The sequence below is a fragment of the Delphinus delphis genome, chromosome 6, assembly GCF_949987515.2.
Source record: "Delphinus delphis chromosome 6, mDelDel1.2, whole genome shotgun sequence".
In the NCBI taxonomy this organism is placed as follows: domain Eukaryota; kingdom Metazoa; phylum Chordata; class Mammalia; order Artiodactyla; family Delphinidae; genus Delphinus; species Delphinus delphis.
The window spans coordinates 55,005,065-55,028,939 of record NC_082688.1 but is presented as its reverse complement, the minus strand read 5'-3'; the positions used below and the strand labels follow the sequence as shown (position 1 = coordinate 55,028,939).

At 39.8% G+C, this 23,875-nt stretch overlaps 2 protein-coding genes across 2 annotated transcripts in view; one reads left to right on the top strand and one right to left on the bottom strand.

Annotated features, from left to right (window-relative positions):
• Positions 1–41: 41 nt before the first annotated feature.
• SPATA6L (spermatogenesis associated 6 like) overlaps positions 42–23,875 on the top strand; it is a 62,744-nt gene continuing 38,910 nt past the window's right edge. The window contains exons 1-5 of the mRNA XM_060013443.1: positions 42–581; positions 1,365–1,419; positions 10,198–10,242; positions 14,417–14,554; positions 19,007–19,055. Of these exons, the coding sequence (XP_059869426.1) occupies positions 10,204–10,242; positions 14,417–14,554; positions 19,007–19,055 (226 nt within the window). The 5' untranslated portion in view covers positions 42–581; positions 1,365–1,419; positions 10,198–10,203. The remainder of the gene's footprint in view (positions 582–1,364; positions 1,420–10,197; positions 10,243–14,416; positions 14,555–19,006; positions 19,056–23,875) is intronic.
• On the bottom strand, positions 11,811–14,134 carry PLPP6 (phospholipid phosphatase 6). The gene has a single exon (XM_060014687.1). It carries the CDS (start codon positions 14,087–14,089, stop codon positions 13,217–13,219), a length of 873 nt encoding a protein of 290 aa, XP_059870670.1. The 5' UTR covers positions 14,090–14,134; the 3' UTR covers positions 11,811–13,216.

The window sequence follows — 23,875 nt, the reverse complement described above, 5'->3', positions numbered from 1 at the left end:
CACTTGTTACGTCACTTCCGAATAGGAAGGCGTAGGTCAAGGGAGGTGCGTCCCGGAGTTTGGGAGGCGGGAGTGGGTCTGGAATGGTTTCTTGTTTAAAACTACTTTTTCTGAAGCCTTTCAGTGCTGCCAGTTTACCCTCCAGGCGCTGAGAGTCATGTAGTATTAAATACTTGTCTGGAGTTTCCTACGCAGTAAACGGTGGGTCCTAGGGGCCGGGAGGTGTTCGGACCAAGTGTTGTCGTCCACTGCGTATTGTGTAAAAACTGCAATTCATTCCTGTACTCGTTACTGATATGTAAACCAGTTTCTGAAGCGGGGGTGAGGGTGGCGGCAGTTGAAGTGGAGAGAAATTTTAAAAACAGAGACAACTTTTCTCTCGTTCTGAGTTACGAGCAACGAGGATTCTGCGAAACTTGGCTGGGAAGAAGAGTATGCCGAAGATAGAGTACTGGAAGGAGCAGGACTTTAAAAAACACAGTACCATATAAACAATGGAATATTACCCAACCATAAAAAGAAACGAAATTGGGTCATTTGTTGAGACGTGGATGGATCTAGAGACTGTCATACAGAGTGAAGTAAGTCAGAAAGAGAAAAACAAATATCGTATATTAACGCGTATATGTGGAACCTAGAAAAATGGTACAGATGAACCGGTTTGCAGGGCAGAAATTGAGACACAGATGTAGAGAACAAACATATGGACACCAGGGGGGGAAAGTGGTGGTGGGGGGCTGTGGTGGTGTGATGAATTGGGCGTTTGGGATTGACATGTATACACTGATGTGTATAAAATGGATGACTAATAAGAACCTGCTGTGTAAAATAAATAAAGTTCAAAAATTATAAAAAAAAATACAGTACCACTAATAGCGGATGTGTAGGAAGGGCTTCAGTGTATTTCTACGTATCTCGTTTAAATCGTAAAGATTTGTGCTCTCATTATCCCGTTTTTTGAGAAGAAGAAATAGACCCCATTATGCCTAAGGTCACACATTTTAAGGGGAAGAGGTAGGATCAGCCCAGGGCGTATGACTTCAAAACGTGCACGTTTAACAATCAGGCATTGCTGCCCTACTCATAATTAGAGACCCAAATAAAAATAACGAGACGCCGTTTTTTCAATCTTTTGAAGTTTGTCGATACCGAGTGTAGGCAAGATGTGAGGAGATGCTGTTAGAATGTCATTTGGGTAATCTTTCGGGTGGGGTAACCTGACAGCATCAGAGGTTTAAGTGCTTTGATTCGGCAATTTAACTACCAGGAAATTATCCAACAGTTATTTTTGCACCAATAACTAGTGATTTATCCGCAAAGGTGTTTATTGCAGCTTTTTTCTTTTTTCTTTTTTTTGTGGCAAGGAACAAAAAGCAGAAAGTATATATAACTGTGCTGATATAGAAATATCTCCAAAATGTGAGTAAAAAAAGGCAACTTACTTTCTTATATGTATATTTATATAGCTATACGTATCTGTCGAGAGACAGTAATCCAGTTTGTGTAAAAACAGTTCTGTGTGTGTGTGTGTACATGTGATAGAAAATTCCTGGAAAGTAAACAAGAATTATTAATGATTACTCCTAGTGGGTAAGGCTGGGGAGGAAAGTTTCTGAGCATCTTTACTTTCTTTTTTTTTTTTTAATTGCCGTACCCCGCAGCATGTGGGATCTTAGTTCCCAGACCAGGGATCGAACACATGCCCCTTGTATTGGAAGTGGGGAGTCATAACCACCGGACTGCCAAGGAAATCACTGAGCATCTTTACTTTCTACTCTTAGTTTTCCTGTATTATGCTGTTCCAGTATTTTCCAGTGACTATACGTTATACCTTAGTAACTAATTACAAATAAAAGTTGAGGAGCACTGTGCCTGAACCTGTTGAGTTTAAGAGTGAAAGCCATAGGAGAAAACATGACAGCAGCTAAAGCAGGAAGGGAGAGGAGCCAAAAACAGCTTTATTCACTTGTGGCTTTTTACTACTTGAAGAACATTTCTCAGAAACTTCCAGTGACTTCCCCTTATATATTATTGGCCAGAACTGGCTTAAATAAATTGATTCATTCCCTGGACCTAAATGCATTGCCACCCGCACAAAACCGGGATTCCATTGGCAAGGAAGAGGAGCTTATGGCTCTTAGGGAGGCAATCACGTTGTCTTCCATAACTGTTTAAGTTCTTCCATAACTGTGCCATCTAGTGCCAGCCTAACTCCTGAGTGTCATTTCTTAACTTCCTCTACCCCCTGCCCAGTTTTCTCTTAGTATGCTCGTTGGCCTCCTTTCAGTTCCTCAAACATATCGATTTCTTTCCTGACTCATGGCCCTTTACATTTGTTGCTCCTTTTGCCTGGGTGTCTTTTCTCTTTGTTCTTTAAAAGTCTTGTTAGTGGTCATGCTTTTCTTTTTAGGTCTTAGATCAACTGTCATACCCTTAAAGAGGCTGACCTGACCACTGGGTCTAAATTAGGTTCTTCTTCCCTCTAACGTGTAACTTTCTATCTCACCCCCCTGGATATTTCCTCCCTAGCATTTATCATACTGTTATTATCTATGTTCACCTATTTGTTTTATATCTTACTTCACTAGAATGTAAGGTCCACAAGGGCATAGATTGTTTCTTGTTCACTCTTATGCCTTCATGGTCGAGAACGGTACCTAGCACATAGTAGGTACTCAATAATATGTGTTGAATTGATGAATAGGGAACAAATGAATGGAAACAAGGATAAAAGGAAAGGTGCAGGATTACACAGACAGAAGAGGGTAAAACGGGAATGGGAAGAGTTATATTTTGGTAGGAGAAGAAAGGGTGGGTATAATGACATCAGAAGTAGCCTCATCTTAGCCATGGCCGACTTTGGGGCCTGAATCCTGTGCCCAAGTACAGTGGACACTTTTTACAAGTCTTGGAACTAAGTCATACTCTTTTCTGCTTTCTTATATCGGATAATATAATTCCTTGGAAATTGCTTTGGGTCATAGTTATCCGACTACTCCCATGGACATAGAACTAGCCAGCTGAAATGCAAAGGAGCAAATTAATTTTTCCTGAAGAGAAATTACTTTAAAATGGAAGGATATGCACTGTGTACGTAGTCCAGAATGCCCAAGGGCAGTCCTTGTGGAAGGTTTTGTGTGGTATCATTAAGTAAGTATTGAGCCTACAAAAGCCAGTCAGTCAAAGCAGAAGCCAAAGAGTAACATGAGTTTGACTCATGACCTCTAATATAGTTTGTGAAATAGGTTTCATGTGTGGGTCCAGATCCCAAATGACTTCAAGATTGTTAAAAGCTGTTCAACTGCAAGTTAATTCCTTCCCTGGAAGCATTCCTGATACTTGGGGAAAATTCTCAAGAAGTATGTATGCTTAAAGAAATAAGCAAATTGCCAGCTCCTGTTTTGGATATTCATGCAGAGACCACAGTTATTATAATACACTGCTGCTTTTTTGAATTACTTGTAAAGTATTACACACCACAATAATTTTCTTCTGTTATCTGAATTTGAGTTGAATAGATCCACCATATTTTTTCTTTAAATGTACGTAAGACTTTTTTTTTTTTTTTTTTTTTTTGGCTGCATTGGGTCTTTGTTGCTGTGTGCGGGCTTTCTCTAGTTGCAGCGAGCAGGGTCTACTCTTCGTTGCAGTGGGCGGGCTTCTCATTGCGGTGGCTTCTCTTGTTGTGGAGCACGGCACACTGGCTTCAGTAGTTGTGGCTTGCGGGCTCTAGAGCTCAGGCTCAGTAGTGTGGCACATGGGCTTAGTTGCCCGTAGCATGTGGGATCTTCCCGGACCAGGGATTGAACCCATGTCCCCTGCATTGGCAGGTGGATTCTTAACCACTGCGCCACCAGGGAAGTCCCAAACGTATGTAGGACTTCTGTCAAAGAAATTCATAGTGATGCCACCAAGAATCCTCTTGATGGGCTATCTTAAGACAGAATGAGGTTTACATAAGGATATGATTACTTTTCTTATTTAAGTATGTGTTAAAGATTTTAAAATTGTTATTATAAATATTTTTAAATACACAAAAGTATATTATTATAGTAAACTCCATATGTCCATCACCCAGATCAACAATTATCAAGATTTTGCTATATTTCCTTTATCTATTTCTTTTATTAATTTGCTGGAGTATTTGGAAACAAAATCTTAGGCGTTAGATCATTTCTGCTACATACTTCAATATGCATCTCTAAACAATGTTGATATTTGTCTTCCATAAACACAGGGACATTATCATACCTATCAAAATTAATTAATTTTGATTAATTAATTAATTGCTTGGTGTTATCTAATACCCAAACCATAATCAAATTTCCCTAAGAGTGTTAAATATTCTGTTTAAGTTGGTTTGTCTGAATCAGGGTTCAAACAAAGTCCACATATTATATTTGGTTGTCAGGGCTTGTATCTTTTAATCTAGAACATTTCTCCTCCCCCCCTTCCTTTTTTTTTTTTTTTTTTTAATTTGCAGGGTTTGACTTGTTGCAGGCTAACTGGGTTAGTTGTCCTATAGAATGTTTCACATTCTAGATATGTCTGTTTGCTGTCTTGTGGTGTCATCAACATGTTTCTCTATCCTCTAGGAAGTGAAATTAGCTCTAGAACAACACTGTTCAATAGATGTTTCTGTGATGATGGAAATATTCTACTTGCACTATCCAGTACAGTAGCCACTAGCCATTGTGGCTATTGAGCACTTTACAGGTGACTCGTGTGAGTGAGGAAATGAATTTTAAATTTTATTTAGTTTTAGTTAATTTAAATTTAAATAGCCATATGTGGCTACCTTACTAGATCATGCAGCTCTAGTGGCTCAGGTTAAACTTCAACTTTCTTGGCAAAAGTGCTTCATAGGTGCTTCCTATGAATCACATATGAAGAAGACATGTGATGTCACCTATAGTGATGTTAAGATTGATCAGTGGGTTCATATGGTGACACCCTGATCCCTCTAATATGGAGTTCCCCCAAAGGATATGATTTTAACATTAAGATTTAAAAAAAAATATAAACTTCATCTTTATGCAGTTTTTGAGAACCAAGGAAAGAGCCCAAAATAGCTCATTGAGCTCTTTTATACATTTATAGTAAAAGTCAGAAAGGTAAACTTTTCTCATCAGACTCTAAGGAAACTATACTGTTAAAGAACATTTCAGAGAAAGACTTTGAAGAAGGCCAAACATAAAACACAATTAGTTCCTGAGTCTTGAGGCTGGGTCTACACTTAAAAAAAAAAAATCAGTAATCTGCCATTGCTTTAGGGCTGAAATAATCCAGATTGTTTCAGGTACTTGAGGTTCCCCTGCACCGAGGCATTTCTCCCAAATCCTAATGAACAACTCGCTTTGGAAACTCAGTTTGCTGGTGTTATTCACATTTGCTAATGAATAATTCACTGGCACAAAAGATTGTAGGGCCTAACAAATGAGTCTGAGTCCAGACATAAAATAATGGCCTAGAACAGGACTTTGAAGATCTTTCTCACTTATTATTGAATCCAGCTGCCATTGGAGAGACAGCTGGCTCTGATAAGTGGGCATGAATGTGATGGAGAGAAGAGCCCCTCTTTCCTTATCTGCTCATTGTCAGGTAACATGGGTGGCCCTTCTTTTTGCTATAGCAGGGAACTGAGGGCAGGACAGTGGTTCCAAAACCTGATTTGACTAACTCTACCCCTTCCAGACTCCAATGAAAACTACAGGCTCTCTTCCCAGAAAAATGCACATATGCACATGCATGAAAGGTTTCCTATCATCTCAGGGCCTTTAGGATCCCTGACACATCCAGGGGTCACAGCATAAGACACCCTGCACTGGAAGCAAAAGTATCAGACACACTTGCGTGGATATTCTCACAGTATGCGGTATACAGGATGGAGCCCCAATGCTGAAGAAGCCAGTTCCTGGTCCTTCCTATCCTCCCAGATTTATCCTTTCTATTATTTTATATTTTCTACTTGTTTTAATTCATTTTCCTTTTTAGACCAAATAATGCAAATACTTTGCAAAACTATTTTAAAAGTATCTAAGGCTATTCAATGAAAAGTAAGTTTTCTCTCTGTGTCTCTACTCCAGGTCCTTTCCCCAGAGGCATCCACCATTAGCAGTTTCTAGTTTCTTCTTTCAGAAATATTCTAAGCATATATGTCTATATCATATTCTCTGTCTCTTCCAAATGGCAGCACAGTTTACACATTTTTGTTCCATGCTTTTTTTTTCTTAGCTCTATATTTTAGAGAGTTTTTACTGCTGGGACTTAGAGCTCTGCTTTATTCTTTTCCCATGCTGCATACTATTCCATCTTGAGGCTTAACCATAATTGATTTAATCTGACCATACTTAATGAACATTTAGATGGTTTCCAGTATTTTTTTAAACTACAAATATTGCTGCAGCATATGTTTTTTGTACTTGTGAAAGTATACCCATATATACCTATTCCTAGCAGTGGAATTCCTGAGTAAAATGAAAAATTTTGATAGATATTAACAAATTGCTCTCCAGAGAAGTTACATGTGATAAACAGAATAATGACCCCCAAAGATATCCATGCCCTAGTACCTGGAACCTGGGGACATGTTACCTTTCATGGCAAAGAGAAATTAACTTGAAGATGGAATTAAGGTTTCTAATCAGCTGACCTTAAAATAGGGAAATTATCCTGGATTATCTGGTGGACTCTATATGGTTACAAAGGTCCTTAAAAGAACCAGAGAGATGGTAGCATGAAAAGGAGTTGGTTCAGTGTTGCTGGCTTTGAAGATGAAGGAAGGGAGCTATGAGTCAAGGAATGAAGGCAGACCCCTAGAAACTGGAAAAGCAAGGAAATGGAAAAGATAAGGAATGCAGCCCTCACATTTTGCTTTTAAAGATCTCTGTTGGATTTCTGATCCACAAAATCAAAAATTATACATTTGTCTTGTTTTAAGCCATTAAGTTTGTGGTAATTTGTTATAGTAGCCATAGAAAATTAATACACTTTATGTATTTACACTCCTACCAACAATGTATGAATGTATTTTCCCACATCCCTGCCATTAGTGATGCCTTTTTTTTAATATATTGTCCTCCCCTCATATGAATACTCCTTCCAATGTTATTTGAAAATAAATGTTTACAATTTAGTGTCCTGTATTTTTTTAGATAAAAGGAAAATCTCAGCTATAATTATCTGTAATATTTTGTTCTTTTCTCATTATAATTAACTCTTTTGGAAAATCCCCATCTGGGACATGTGCCATTTTCTTGGCAGTGGCCAGGATGTGAGCAGTATGCGTGACTGATGTGTCATTTCTGCAATGCTGTTGTCACTGCTGATCAGCCTACACTGCAGAAATACTCTGGGACTAAGAGTTGTTTAATGAGATTTGTTTTCTGCCACCTACACAGGTACCTACACAGGTAATAAAGCCAGTGTCTGTAAGTGGTGATAGTCCAATGGCTTTGCTTGACCTCCAGTGGAGGTGGCAGCCTCAATCTTTGCAAGATGGGCCAGAGGCATTGTATATGTAGCAACTTCTGCATCTCCCTGGCAGCTGAGTGCCTCAGGTGACTGGGGTGGGGGAAATTAACAGAGTGTAAATATTTCCTATCAACTCAGTTAATACACCCATGCCCGACTAGCAGAAGTAGCTTCTGCCTGGTCCTTTCTCATTTTGCATATTTAGTTTGCACTGTAGTGGTGGGACCTCCCCTTACCCATGTACATACATTAAACCCTATAGCCTGGCTTGACCATCTCTGAAATTAACATCTATTCAGGATAATTATTGAGCATCTACTCTGCTAGGTATTTAGGACACAAACTCTTAGCCATGCAGAGCTTACAGTTTATAGAGACAAATAGTAATCAACAATCGCAGGAGCAAATGTAAAACTGCTATTGTCACAGTTGCTAAAAAGAGGATATATATGTGTGTGTGTGTGTGTGTGTGTGTAAATAAATAGTAGTGAGATTCTACCTTGTCTGGGAAAGTATAAGAGAGGCTTGGGTGGGATATGTAAATCTGTATACATTTGCTAATCCATACCTACATTGGATGACACCCTAGGTAAAGGATATAGAGGGAGGAAAAGAAAGAACTAGAAACACTGCTTAGCCAGGGAGAGGAGGAAGAATGGCCAGAGAGTTGAAGGGAAACCAGAAAAGGACTGTGCCCTAGGAGCCAAGCAAGGAGATTCCAGTTATATCAAGGAGAGTTAAGCAAGGAGAGTCCAGTTAAGGCTAGGAAGAGCATAGAATGGGACACTGTGTCTCGGAATCAGTAGGTTGTCTATGTTGCAATGGCAGAGACATGGTAGGGCACACCTGTATTCAAGTGTGGCTCCTTCCCTTTAGATGTGTGGCATTGGACAAAAGACTGTCTGGCTTCAGATTCTGCACCTGTAAATAAGAATAATAATATCTCCCTGAAAGAGTTACTGTGGGGATGAAGTTAATTAGCATATGCAATATCCCTACCATTTTGTAGGTTCTCAATAAAGATTGATTCCTCCCTTCCATTATGTCTGACCACTTATTTATGTTTTGGTTGTCACTATCCTTGATGTCTTAGCATTGGGGTTGATGACGTACTTGTAAGGGTCAAGGCAGGTCCTGTCCCTGTATATAAATGCATTAGTAAGGGTGCCAGCAAGTTGTTGTGAGCTGACAAGTCAGTGCTCTGGTTAGGGAGCCAAGCACCCACTGGTGTGCCTCTTGCTATGCTGACAGACAGATCATCGAGGATTGGATAAGGACATAGTACATCTTCCTTCATCACACTGAGTTTTTCCCTTTCAGGGAAAGGCACTCCAGTTACCAAAATTAATACCTAATTCTTGTCTCAGGACATCTTTCTGCACTCACATTTCTGCAACTGCATAAATCTCCAATGCAAAATATTAGTAATAAATGACTAATTCCAATAAAATTTGTTTTGTTTAGAGACAGCATTGGCCCTCCCAGATTTTTCTGATTGGCTAGAAGTGGCCACTCCCTCCTTTATTCCTTCATTTTTGTCTGTTAAATACAGTGAATGGGAAAAAATGCAATTTCTTCTATTGGTTAAGAACTCTTGCCCTGCCTGCTACCTCTGACGGTTTTTACTGTGTAACCCTGGCTTTGGCAACTATGGTAACTACACATAGGGAGATAATGTAATTCATTGCTTCCCTTAAGTTAACTAAACCCCAGTAAAGAGACTGAAAAATATTTCTATTGGGACTAAAACAGGATACGTAACTTTTAAACCTCTTTAGGAATTGTCCTTGTTTTGTTTTGTTTTGTTTTGTGGTACGTGGGCCTCTCACTGTTGTGGCCTCTCCCGCTGCCGCGCAGGCTCAGGCGCCATGGCTCATGGGCCCAGCCGCTCCGCAGCATGTGGGATCCTCCTGGACTGGGGCACGAACCCGCATCCCCTGCATCGGCAGGCGGGCTCTCAACCACTGCGCCACCAGGGAAGCCCTGTCCTTGTATTTTTAATTAGCACACGTTTCATTTCTTATTGACAGTCGGCATGTTTTCTGAACCAAACATGAGGACGTAACATTTCATAAGCATGATTTTTATAAGCATGAGAATACCTTTAGGGACATACTACTATTTTAATTGTAATTGTTACAGAATTTCCAGGGCTTGGGGGTCGTATAGATACTAAAAATGGGCAGGGCTTAAATCGTAACGGAGCTATGATCACATTCGACTTTTAGAATTGACACTGTAAAATAAACATTTTAACATAGTGATTGGGGCCCTAAAGAGAGTGGATGGAAAGCCTGGTGGAAAGGAAGCTAGGGCTCTTAGCATCTCGTGATCCGGCCACCAGGGCATATACACTAGGACATTCTCTCCCGTTAGTGCACAGTCTGGAAGCCAGTGTCGTTCCAAGTGGAGCACAGGAGGCTCACACTCTGGCGGCACCGGGGGCCTCGCAAGCGTTCCTTGGTGGAAGGTTGCGTGTTTTGAGTGTCCATAGCAACGCGACGCTTCAGCCTTCTGGAAGCCTTGGCTCCAGCTCGCGCAGTCTGAGACCCGTACCGGTGGGAGGGACCTGGGTTGGTGGGAGAGTTGATGGGAGTTCAGTGGGGTGGGGAGCTGGGGAAACTACTGGGAACATTTACTCCAAGGATTGAGTTAAACTAAGAAAAATCGGTCCAAGGCTCAGCGCAAAAGGATCTTTTCATTCCAGTCCTTTCGCCCACGTAGGGAACTATGCCTTTGGAGGTGGTGGTGGAACTGCATATCCGGGCGGTAAGAGAGATCGACGAACCTCTCCTCTTTGGCCCAAATCAGACTCTTTCCCCAGGGTTCTAAAATGGTTCTGGGTCGTTTTCACCACCCCTCGCCCCACACACATCATTAATCCTACCTGTGTCCCTAAGGTTCTCCACATCGGTCTTTTCTTACTTTCTAACCTTTAGTTCAATTCAACCTCTTCCCACCCCTCCCGCCCCGCCCCCCCCGCCGTCCCGCCCCCAAGCCTGTTTCTTGGCTTTATCTGGAATTTTTCTGTTCTTTTAAAATAACCTTGCATTAAGTCCAAGAAGGATTTTATTTTCTTTTCCGGGATACAGATTTGTGAAGATTAAAAAGCCCCTTTAAATAACCAGGGAAGATTTTAATTTCAGAAAGCCAGGTCACTTCCCTGATAATTTGCCACCTCTATAAACCAATCAAGTATTTTCTAAGATACTTCCCCTACAGATGGCTCTGGCTTGCTAATTCCAAAAGGGATCAATCAACAGCTGTTTAATAATTATCCACTGAATCCTGCTTATGTGAGGTGCTGTGGCAGAGTGACTCCATTGTTCCTGTTTGGGGTCAGTTATTCCTTATTTCAGCTTCCATTTTCCAACCCTTCCATGTGTAGTTGGTGACAGACTGTCAGGCAGCTTTGCCTGAAAGCTATAAGGAGCTTCTCTACTGGCCAGGTTTATAAGCAGAACACCAACAGTTTACGGCTGTGGAAAATCTGGTTAGCCTCCATACAAGTGACAGATGCTGTGATTTCATCCTAAGTGCAGCTCTGAAACAAAGATGGAAATCTCCTGGATTTGACCGATTTTGCTGACAGCAAATAGTACCAGACTATATCATTTGTGCTATATCAACTGTGACCTCTCACAATTGTGCAGTAAGATGAAGGAATTCTTGAGACGTTGAGTGATAAATCTGTCTTCCTACTCATTAAGGCAAAAATTAAACAAGTTTTCATCTCACTTCATTCAACATTACTGGTTAATTTTATTTTGATTTTTAAATGGTATTCTTCAGTGTACAGTTAATTAACAGTGGAATCAGTTTTTTTTACTCTACAGTACTTACGATGCTTCAAAAAAATCAGGTGAATTGATCTGTGCTTTAAAAGCCAGCAAACTCAGGCCCCAGCAACCAAGATAGGGAATTCCAGAAAAATAACCAGAAAGGAGGTGAGCCTAATTTTGATCTCCCAGTATTCAGACTTGTAGATGCTGCAAGAGGAAAAACTGCTTCCAAATATCTGGCCTGAATATTGCTGCAATTAAAATAAAGGATCTCTTTAAGTCTAAACAATAAAGGAAACCACTTAGAGTGTCATAGTTTGGCTGATTCAGGAAGTGAAGATGTAGTCTGTGTTCAGGATGTTGTGGAAATGCAAATAATTTTGCTTCATTTTGAAAAGTAGCTATTCCTTTTTCAGTGTTCCTCTCACGCTCAGAAAGTTCACACTTCCACCCAATCAGAGCCTACCTGTCACAGCCATTCTCTGGATTCTTATGTACATCTCTATATGACAGATCAAATGCCATAATCCTTTCTATTTATAAATGTCAAAATAATTGGTTGTTAAGATTATCTAAAGACACCAGTTCCATAGGTAATTTAAAGGTTCATATTTTCAGGCAGAGCAGCATTTAAAGCACACACCCTCTTCCATCTTTCCTGATCAAAGAATAATGAGCAGAGTCCACCCTGCATTTGGAGGTTTTTGGTCTTGTGATTCGGGGAGGCACCATCGATAAACTGCTTTAATTGTGAGGGTCAATATAAATGGAAATTTAGGAGTTATACTTTGTGCCTGGTATAGCAGTAGGCTCCACTTGATGAATTTCAAGTTAAATACTGTTACCTAAAGTGTGCTGTATACAGGGAAATGGAATTCCATATGAAAAATATAATATACAGGGTCATCCTTGTGGTATATATTTGAAAGCTTATGCTGTTGCATTGCAAAGAATCAAGTTATTTTTCCATTTTATTACCTCATTAAAGAAGCATTATTCTTTATTCAGTAGAGATGGTAGGCAGCAGGGCCCATCTTCTTCCATGTTGGTCCACTGACAAAGTATGTAGTGAGCCTACCCCCAGACTCTCAGTTCCTTTGATCTCCTCAGCAGCTTCGCTTTTCTGTCCTCTGTCATGCCGTGCTATTTGCTGTCAACAGAATTAAGCATGAGGCCATAGTCCCATCTTTCCTTTTCTATGGGCACTGTCCATATGCCCGCCTTTAAGTGTTTCTTCTTCAGGTAAGTTCTTGGTTTGTTCTCTGAATGCAGAAAAACAATTAGTGGGAAATAAATATCTTTTTAAAGATCTTTTGAGGAGGTAGAGGAAAAGGAGAGAAAGATATGTACTATAATCTCTCTTCTCACTACCTGATGCGCTAAGATATAAGAGACAAAACTAAGAAAGCATACCAAGAAAATTAGGATTAAGAATAAATCTTCCCAACTGTGGTAACAGATCTTCAGAGGATAAATTAGAATAACCTATGTCTTAGACTCTTAAAGTACTGTTTAAAATCTACCTCAGGAAAAGAACTAGGATTAGTATGTGGCTCATCTGCCTGTATATTTACAGAATGAAGGTGATTTGTTTTTTCAAAGTTCAGTTTACAGGTGATATGTTGACTTACAGGATTACACAAAACAAAATTTTCTGATGTCAACTTTTAAAAAGCAGCATTATAATCACCTCAACTTGGTTTCTTTGCAGTTGTTCTGGAGATATAAAAAGTTGTTGAATAGGTATATAATTGGGGGGGGTTGCTTTCTATAATATGGCTGTCATCAGTAATGGTCAGCACTGTGCTCTAGCCTAGCAACCCGTCAAGATTTTAGGACACCTGAAATCCCAAAAGGAAGCCTGAAATCCTTAGGGGGGCAAGCAGGATGGCTGCTGGTTTATGTCAGCATCGTCACGTGTAGAAACTTTCAGATCTGGTGCCATAACAAATGAGATGGTGTCATGGTTGGTTCCACAGTACAAAGAGGACTGGAGCATTGTGCGGTGAAAGCCAGCAATAGTCCACGATGCTGTACTGCATGTAGCCCAGAAAAAAGCCAAAAGCCACGTCGGTGACATTGTGCCGCCCCAGCATGACCCTGGAGAGGCCCAAGATGAAGGCCCACAGTACCACGAGCACCCTCAGTGGAATGGCCAGCACTAGGTGGTTCAGGATGAACCGTGAGACCAGGGCGGCCCTGGTGGCATGGCCCGAAGGGAAGGAGTACTTGTCCACCGAAAGGGTGAAAAACATGTCCATCTGGTTGTGGGCCGGGCGGCGCCTGCGGACCAGCCCCTTGATCAGGGCCACCAGCAGCAGGTCCAACAGCAGGGAGAAGAGCAGGTTCATCAGCACCTCTCGCCCGGCCCAGCTGTCGCTCCTGGACAGGCAGTAGAGGGTGCCCAGCAGCCAGGGGATGCCGTGTCCCGAGATCTCCAGCAATTTCATAAGGGGCCGCACGCTGCCCCAGGATGAGCTCTCCCCCGCACACACCCCCAGCTTCTTAGACAGCCACAGGTCGATGGCCAGCAGGGAGCGCAGGGCGATGCCCAGGAAGGACGGGTTCAGGTCCATGCGGTCCTCCTCGGGCAGCGGGGACGGGAGCGCCGGCGAGGAGCCCGCCCCGGCCAGGGGGAACGAGCCGCGGCGGTGCACTGGGCTCTCGGACGCGCGGAGTCGGGCGCAGGTGGGGTCGGTGCCCGGCGCGCGGCTGCTGAGCAGGGACTGGAACTCGAACCTGCCGCCGCCGCCGCCATGGGCCGGGCTGCCGCTGCTGCTCGGGGCGCAGGCGGCCAGCGGGCGTCCCTCGGCGTTCCTCCGGGGGCTCGGCATCGCGGCGGGCGGCCCGGACCGCAGGACCCGGCCAGCCTAAGAAGAAGCTTCCCGGCCCTGCAGCCTCTTCCGCTTCCGCACTGCCATCCTGGAGGGGCGGGGAGAGGAGCCAGCGAGAGGACGATTGTGACACCTGGCGGAGACTTGGGAGGAAATTGAATTTCCAGTTTGAGCGAGGAGAGGAGAGGGGAGGGTAGTGCTATGGGAGAGAGGTGAGGGTTACGGTGGTGGGGGAAATTTGATATTGTTTGTGGGAGGTTAGGGGAAATAGACCCTTTACAAAGCAAAACGCAAACCCTGTTCTCTATTTTTTTCTTTGTTTTTAAGATTTCTTGCCCAGGGGTGTGCCTTCCTGGCAAGCAAGATGTGTTCCTTGGGGTTTACCTCCTGAATCAGTACCTGGAGACACACTGCTTTCCTTCCGTGTTCCCTATTATGATTCAGCGGAGCATGAGGTTTGAAAAGGTGATCTTGACTTTCTCATTGCTAAATAGAGAAATTCAAATTCTGTTGTCTGAGGATCATTTAGTGGTTCTTATAAAGAACACAGCTTTTATAAAGTTATTTTGTAAATTTTCTTTAAAAAAGAAATTACATGAAGGCACTTCAGCACAGTGCAGAATCATAGTTGGAGGACTTGCTTTTGCATCCCAGATCTGAGCCAAGTTCTGTCAAATTAGTGCTAAGTACCCTGGTAGATGTTTTCTATTTTTGGAACTCCCATGGCATTTTCTAACTGGAACAGAGAGCATTTTCTGAATGTTCTTGGAAGTGTTAGAGGCAGCTGTGTACATTCTGACAGAGATTATCAATAAACTAGCAGACCTTAGAAACAAACTTTTTTAGACTCAGAAAAATACCCCAGACTAACCAAATTAGTTAAATCCTGTATCTGAAATCCTGTAACAAAACAAGAAGGCTTTTTAGATTTACTGAGTTTCCTTAGGTCATATCTGGTTTATTTAGCTGCAGTGATAAAAGCTAGATTCCATTCCAATGAATGTGATCATAATATAAGTAGCCAAAACATTACCAACCCTCTTCCCACTTTCATATTTAATGGAACATTAATTTCATTACTATCCAATCACTGACAATCTCTTGAAGTTTTTGTTTTGGAATTTAGAGATTGAATCAGTTTTAACCTTGATAAGCCTATGATTTTTGTCCCAAAAAATATCACTGAGGTGGTTCTATTGGGGAGAGGATGAGAATTGGAAGGCTTCAGGGTAGGGCCTGTCACTTTTAAAGGTCTGGATGGTGGTGCCCTGAAAATGACCTGTCTATTTCAAACAGAGTAGCAGAGGAGATGAGGATTGATTTCTGAAAGGGCTAGGGCTGTGTGTAATATTTTTATAAATCACAGCCCATTAATTAATTTTTTACATCTTTATTGGAGTATAATTGCTTTATAGCGTTGTGTTAGTTTCTACTGTATAACAAAGTGAATCAGCTATATGTATACATATATCCCCAGACGCCCTCCCTCCTGAGCCTCCCTCCCACCCTCCCTATCCCACCCCTCTAGGTGGTCACAAAGCACTTGATCTCCCTGTGCTTTGCAGGTGCTTCCCACTAGCTATCTATTTTACATTTGGTAGTGTATATATGTCCATGCCACTCTCACTTCGTCCCAGCTTCCCCTTCCCCAGCCCCCACCGTGTCCTTAAGTCCATTCTCTATGTCTGTGTCTTTATTCCTGTCCTGCCACTAGGTTCATCAGTACCTTTTTTTTTTATGTTTCCCTTGTTTTATTTTTACCTCAATTAATGCACTTTATAGATGTGATAACATATAAGTATTATGTAAGGAGTGGGGAGAGAACAAACTATAGCCACACAATTCTTAAAGCATAGAAACACACATACAATAGGGCAACAACACCAAAAAATTCTCATCTGTTAATTCAGTTATAATGTGTCTTATTACTTAATATTGATCATTACTTCCTTTGTGTATCATTAAATACACATTTATGGCATCATTTCCAAAGGCTTTGATCCCTTTCCAACATACATTTTAATCCAACCTCCATTGCTGCCTTTGGTTTCTTTTCTTTTTTTTTTTTTAACATCTTTATTGGAATATAATTGTTTTACAATGTTGTGTTAGTTTCTGCTGTATAACAAAGTGAATCAGCTATATGTATACATATATCCCCATACCCCCTCCCTCCTGAGCCTCCCACCCACCGTCCCTATCCCACCCCTCTAGGTGGTCACAAAGCACTTGATCTCCCTGTGCTTTGCAGGTGCTTCCCACTAGCTATCTATTTTACATTTGGTAGTGTATATATGTCCATGCCACTCTCTCACTTCATCCCAGCTTCCCTTTCCCCAGCCCCCACCGTGTCCTTAAGTCCATTCTCTATGTCTGTGTCTTTATTCCTGTCCTGCCACTAGGTTCATCAGTACCCTTTTTTTTTTATGTTTCCCTTGCTTTATTTTTACCTCAATTAATGCACTTTATAGATGTGATAAAATATAAGTATTATGTAAGGAGTGGGGTGAGAACAAACTATAGCCACACAATTCTTAAAACATAGAAACACACATACAATAGGGCAACAACACCAAAAAATTCTCATCTGTTAAGTCAGTTATAATGGGCCTTATTACTTAATATTGATCATTACTTCCTTTGTGTATCATTAAATACACATTTATGGCATCATTTCCAAAGGCTTTGATCCCTTTCCAAATACATTTTAATCCAACCTCCATTGCTATTTGGTTTCTTTTCTTTTTTTTTTTTTAACATCTTTATTGGAATATAATTGTTTTACAATGTTGTGTTAGTTTCTGCTATATAACAAAGTGAATCAGCTATATGTATACATATATCCCCATATCCCCTCCCTCTTGCGTCTCCCTCCCACCCTCCCTATCCCACCCCTCTAGGTGGTCACAAAGTACCGAGCTGATCTCCCTGTACTATGTGGCTGCTTCCCACTAACTATCTATTTTACATTTGGTAGTGTACATATGTCCATGCTACTCTCTCATTTCGTCCCAGCTTACCCTTCCCCCTCCCCGTGTCCTCAAGTCCATTCTCTACATCTGCATCTTTATTCCTCTCCTGCCCCTAGATTCATCAGAACCATTTTTATTTTTTTTTTAGATCCCATATATATGCATTAGCATACGGTATTTGTTTTTCTCTTTCTGAGCCAGCCTGTTAATTTAAATAGTCTTCCAAACTGGTTGGATAAGAGAGGAATAAATGGATATTACCTTGGAACATACAGTCCGAATCCAAAGGAACCTAGTTCTAACCATTTCAATGTTGGTCATGGTTAAAAAGTGGGTGGTGAAAATCCAGTCTATTTTTTTCCCCCAAGAATTTCCTTATTAGTTTTATCAATTGTAAATTTGCTTTTCTAGAAGACTTTAAAAATCTTTTTATAAGAAGCCCAAGGATGTAAAATTGTAGAAGCTGTAAATCAATCTGTAAATGACCTTGGAGGTCACCTAGTCCAAGCTCCCTGACTTGCAGAAGAGGAGAATGAGTGTCAGAGTCACACTCTAGATGTCACAAAGCTGTGTATTTGAGATTACTAGATATCACAGACCATTTTTCATTTTATAAAGTGCAATTAAATAAATGCTTTATTTTAAATTTTGAAAAGTTGCCTTCTTGTGTGAGCTGTTTGAGTTCATATTCAAGCTTTCTACCAGTTGGCTCTAGCTTTCTTGTATCTTTTCCATTCTCTAGCTGCAAATACTTGCAGGGAGTAGCGAAAACACTTTCTCCTCCTTGGATCTTCTGTATAATTCAGAATTCAATGTTCTAAAGCATTCAGATAAACAAGAAATTACTCATAAAGAGTGTATGAGCCATTGTGTTTGAGCAGTTCATGTTGATCATTTATTCCCCACGATCATCCTTGAGAAAATTCTTAGACATGGATGAAGAGAAGGGATGAGCTAATAATTTTGGAATGAGGAATAATTTTGGGAAAATTAATAATTTTGGGAAAATTATTTGGGAATTATTTGGGAAAAATTATTTGGGAATTATTTGGGAATAATTTTGGGAAAATCCCCAGCTCACTCACATTTGCTCGTTAAATCCAAGTCAGTAAGACAGAAATGGATTACAGGGGACAGCCTCCACTTTTGTGGTTAAAGCAGACCTGGTTTTGGATCAAGAGCAGATTTTAATCATGCTAAGGTTAAACACCGTTTAAATCAGAAATTTAATGCCTGAAAACAAACTCTGCTGAAAACCTGTGTTTCTTACAGGGTTATAGATTTCAGGGAGAGGGTCATGTTATGCCTTTACCTCAGTCCCCTAGGCCCTTTTATCTCAAGGACAAAATAAACATATTTGGCTGTGGGTAGACAGGTATCACAGTGTTTTTCTTGTGCTTCATGATACACCTAAAACTTATGAGGCTCTCTCTCTTGTTATTTTTGGATTCTGTGGGAGTCTAGCTATGAGTACTTAGCTTTTCTTTTGTGTTGCACATAGAATTTTTATTTATGTTCCTTTTTAGCACGACCAATGGCTTGGGAAGAGAAGTCATTTATTCAGTTAACATGTAATAAGTATCTGTTGTATTCAGGATGTTTTTCTAGGTACTCAAACAAGACTCTTTCAGGTAGATGCCAGATGTGCTTTTAGCAACAAACTGTGGGGCTAGGTCAAGTAGATGACGTTTTGAACATGTGGTAGATTCAGCTAACTTAAATTTTCCTTGTACTTGGTGTTGTGTTACTTCTCATTCATTTATTCTATAGTCATTTGTTGAACTTTTAACCACATACCTGTTAAAGGTACTCCTGTTGAATCCTAAAATATTATATGGCTAGATTTGACATGTGTTAATTATTTGGAAGAATATGATCTAGATTTTCTATAAGTATATATTAATAAAACTTTGAAGATTTATTTTCCCCATTTTTTTTCCTGCAGGTATTTGAAAATGCAATAGATCCTGGAGCTGTAGCAGACATTTTAGAAAGTAGGTACTCCCCCCTTCACCCCCAACAAAAGAGAGAGAGACTATTGTGTATATGTAATTCACAGATATAAAATTCTATTTTCTAAGTTGTGATACTTCCACATTTACCCCATATTTATGTTCAAGATAGCCTGTGTAAAATTTCAATCATGTCATTGATTCAATTACAAACCCTTTTCTAGATATGTATGGCATTTACTGGATGGTATGATTCTGTTTGTTTTATTACAATTAAATGGTTTTTGTATCTTAACAGAGTTGTTTAACCATCACCATAATCAATTTTAGAACATTTTCATCACCATGGAAAGAAACCCTATACCCATTCTTCCTCATCCCTTCCAGCCCTAGGAAACTACTGACTAATCTTTCTGCCTCCATAGATTTGCGTATTCTGGATATTTCATATATATGGAATTATATAATATGTGGTCATTTATAACTGGATTCTTTCATTTAGCATAATGTTTTCAAAATTCTTCCTTGCTATAGAATGTGTCAAGATTTCACTTCTTTTTATGTCCAAATAATGTCCCATTTTATGGATAAACCACATTTTGTTTATCCATTCATCAGATGATGGACATCTGGATTATTTTTGCTTTGGTGCTATGATGAATAATGCTGCTATAAATATTTGTGTACAAGTTTTTTTTGTAAACATGTTTTTATTTCTGTTGGGTGTATACCTAGGAGTGGACTTGCTGGGTCATATGGTAACTCAGTTTAATTTTTTGAGGAATTTCCAGATTATACCAAAGGAGTTGTATCATTTTACATTCCTCCAGCAATATATGAGATTTGATTTCTCCACATCCTGGCCAACACTTGTTATTATTTATCCTTTTGATTGGTAGCCATCCTTGTGGATATGAAGTGGTACCTCGTGGGTTTGATTTGCATTTCCCTGATAGCTAATGATGTTGAGCATTTTTTCATGTGCTTATTGGCCATTTGTATATCTTATTTGGAGAAGTGTCTGTTCGGATCCTCTCCCTATATTTTAATTGGGTTTTTATTATTGAGTTGTAAGTTCTTTATATATTATAGATATAACTTTCATATCAGATGTATGATTGACAAATACTTTCTCCCATTCTTTGGACTATCTTTTTGCTTTCTTAATGGTGTTTTCTGAAACACAAACGTTTTTAATTTTGATGAATTATATTTTATCTATTTTTCTTTTGTTACTTCTGCCTTTGATGTCATAACTAAGAAACCATTGTGTAATTCAAGTCAAAGATTTATGTCTATATTTTCTTCTAAGAGTTTTATCATTTTAGCTCTTACATTTAAGTCTATAATACATATTGAGTTGATTTTTGTAAATGGCATGAGCTAAGGGTCCAATTTCATTCTTTTGCATCTGGATATCCAGTTGTCTCAGCACCATTGTTACTAAGAGTAGTTTTCCCCCATTGAATGGTCATGGCACTCTTGTTGAAAATCAATTGACTGTAAATGTGAGGTGTTTTTTTGGGGGTGGGTGGGGGGGTCTCAATTCTATTCCATTGATTCATAAATCTATCATTATTACAGTGCCACACTATTTTGATTATTGTAGCTTTATAGAAAGTTTTAAAATCAGGAAGTGTGAGTCCTCCAACTTAGTTCTTCTTTTTCAAGCCTGTTTTTGTATTTGGGTTCCCTTAGTTTGCCATACGAATTTTAGGATCAGCTTGTCTGTTTCTGCAAAGAAGCCAGCTAGGATGTTGATAGGCAATGATAGATTGCATTGAACCTGTAGATCAGTTTGGAGAATATTGCCATCTAAACAATATTAAGTCTTCCAATTCATGACATGACACGTGGTGAGAATTAATTGAGTGTAAGGAATTTAGAGACTGAGATAGCTTAAGTGCTTTACATTACCATTGGGGTGATGGTTGGAAAAGATATAGTCCTTCTTCCTGTTTGGAAAACCCAAAATTATGGGGTGTCTTGGCTTTTAAGTTTCTTGGCATTTAAAATTCTGTCCTCATGTATTAATGTTTTTCATAAATCTACAAAGGGAGAATTTTTTTATTTTTTTATATATATTTTTTATTGTATATATTTTTTTCAGCTTTATTTGAGGATATAATTGACATACAACATTGTGTAAGTTTAAGGTAACAGCATGTTGATTTGATACTCAGATATTTTGCAAAATGATTATTACAGTAGTGTTAGCTTACACCTCTAGCACGTTACATAATTACCATTTCTTTTTTGTGGTGAGAACATTTAAAATCTACTCTCTTAGTAACTTTCAACTACAGTATTAACTATAATCACCATTATTGTCAATATTAAAATGTTTTTCTAATATGTTGTGGAAATTATCTTTACTGATTTTTTGTTATACCATTTGTATTTTAAATTACTTTTAATATTTAAATTTTATTCTTGGCCTTATAGACATTGAACATGGGCTCGCTATTATTTTTCTTTTTTTTTGCGGTACGCGGGCCTCTCACTGTTGTGACCTCTCCCATTGTGGAGCACAGGCTCCGAACGCGCAAGCTCAGCGGCCATGGCTCACGGGCCCAGCCGCTCTGCAGCACGTGGGATCCTCCCGGACCAGGGCACGAAGCCGTGTCCCCTGCATCTGCAGGCGGACTCTCAACCACTGCGCCACCAGGGAAGCCCTCACTATTTTTTTTTAACATCTTTATTGGAGTATAATTGCTTTACAATGTTGTGTTAGTTTCTGCTTTATAACAAAATGAATCAGCTATACCTATAAATATATCCCCATATCCCCTCCCTCTTGTGTCTCCCTCCCACCCTCCCTATCCCACCCCTCTAGGTGGTCACAAAGCACCGAGCTGCTCTCCCTGTGCTATGTGGCTGCTTCCCACTAGCTATCTATTTTACATTTGGTAGTATATATAAGTCCATGCCACTCTCTCACTTTGTCTCAGCTTACCCTTCCCCCTCCCCATGTCCTCAAGTCCATTCTCTACGTCTGCATCTTTATTCCTGTCCTACCTCTAGGTTCTTCAGAACATTTTTATTTTTATTTTTTTTAGATTCCATATATATGTGTTAGCATGAGGTATTTGTTTTTCTGACTTACTTCACTCTGTATGGCAGACTCTAGGTCCATTCACCTCACTACAAATACCTCAATTTCATTTCTTTTTATGGCTGAGTAATATTCCATTGTATATATGTGCCACATCTTCTTTATCCATTCATCTGTCGATGGACACTTAGGTTGCTTCCATGTCCTGGCTATTGTAAATAGAGCTGCAGTGAACATTGTGGTACATGACTCTTGTTGAATTATGGTTTTCCCAGGGTATATGCCCAGTAGTGGGATTGCTGGGTCATATGGTAGTTCTATTTTTAGTTTTTTAAGGAACCTCCATACTGTTCTCCATAGTGGCTGTATCAATTTACATTCCCACCAACAGTGCAAGAGGGTTCCCTTTTCTCTACACCCTATCCGGCATTTACTGTTTGTAGATTTTTTTTTTTTTTTTTTTTTTTTTTTTTTTTTTTTTTTTTTTTACCGGTACGCAGGCCTCTCCCTGTTGTGGCCTCTCCCGTTGCGGAGCACAGGCTCCGGACGCGCAGGCTCAGTGGCCATAGCTCACGGGCCCAGCCGCTCTGCGGCATGTGGGATCCTCCCAGACCGGGGCACGAACCCGTGTCCCCTGCATCGGCGGGCGGACTCTCAACCACTGCGCCACCAGGGAAGCCCTATAGATTTTTTTGTTTGTTTGTTTGTTTGTAGATTTTTTGATGATGGCCATTCTGACTGGTGTGAGGTGATACCTCATTGTAGTTTTGATTTGCATTTCTCTAATGATTAGTGATGTTGAGCATTCTTCCATGTGTTTGTTGGCAATCTGTATATCTTCTTTGGGCTCACTATTTCTAAATATATTTTGAACTCAGGAAATATAAAAAAATGTTTTATGTCTAATTTATATAGTCATATAGCATACTGTTTTAAGCAAGATAAGCTTTTATAGGTTGATGGATAACAGTTGTATTTTGAATTTTTTAAATGAACAGTAGTATATTGTTATTTCCGTGATTTGTGAATACATCTTTAAGAGAGAAAGTATCATATTTTGTCAATACTTTTCAGGAGACAAAATGCTGTGTTTTTTGTTTGTTTGTTTTAAATGCTATGTTTATAACTCAGTTATTCTCACCCCATGCCCCCAATTTACTGGGTCTAGAAATACCTGAATCATTGTTGGTATGCCACTTACTATCAGTAGTAGTAATGTAAATGGGGTGTTATGTCAGTTTTAAACTTAGTAATTAATGAAAAACTCTGACAGTATTCTAAAGTATTAATATCTCATTTTTCCTTTTTAGCCTTTCTAACCAGGTTTGAGTTAATACAGCTAGTGCCTCCAGGTAATGTGCCAATAAATGAATTTCTAAATTAGTTTAATTTAATTTTAAAAGGATTTTGGCATGACAAAATGGGGACTGGCATTTAAAAGCTGTGCTTTATATAACACATGCTTTTTACCCCCACCAGTCTTGAATTTTGCCCACTTTCAGAAGAGTAACTTTATGGGTTTGAAAAAGCAGTAAGCATAGCTTAAACAGGTTCTTTGACTTTCCATTTTTTCATAATTTTATCTAATAATCATCAAATAATTTTTTCAGTCCTGGGTCAGCTTCTTTCAAGTGTTTGCTTTTGGCTGTGTCGTAATTTGTAGAGTAAGTGCGAGTGTGTGTTTGTGTGTGTGTGAAACCCAAAGCCATCTTCTCTGTTGATGCTAGAACAGGGTTGGCAAACGACAGCCCCCAGGCCAAATCCAACCTGCAGTCTGTTTTTGTATGGCCTGTGAGTTAAGAATGGC

What these genes read in the sequence shown, in the direction of transcription:
- PLPP6 (XM_060014687.1), bottom strand. Translation starts at nt 14,089, where the DNA reads ATGCCGAGCCCCCGGAGGAACGCCGAGGGACGCCCGCTGGCCGCCTGC.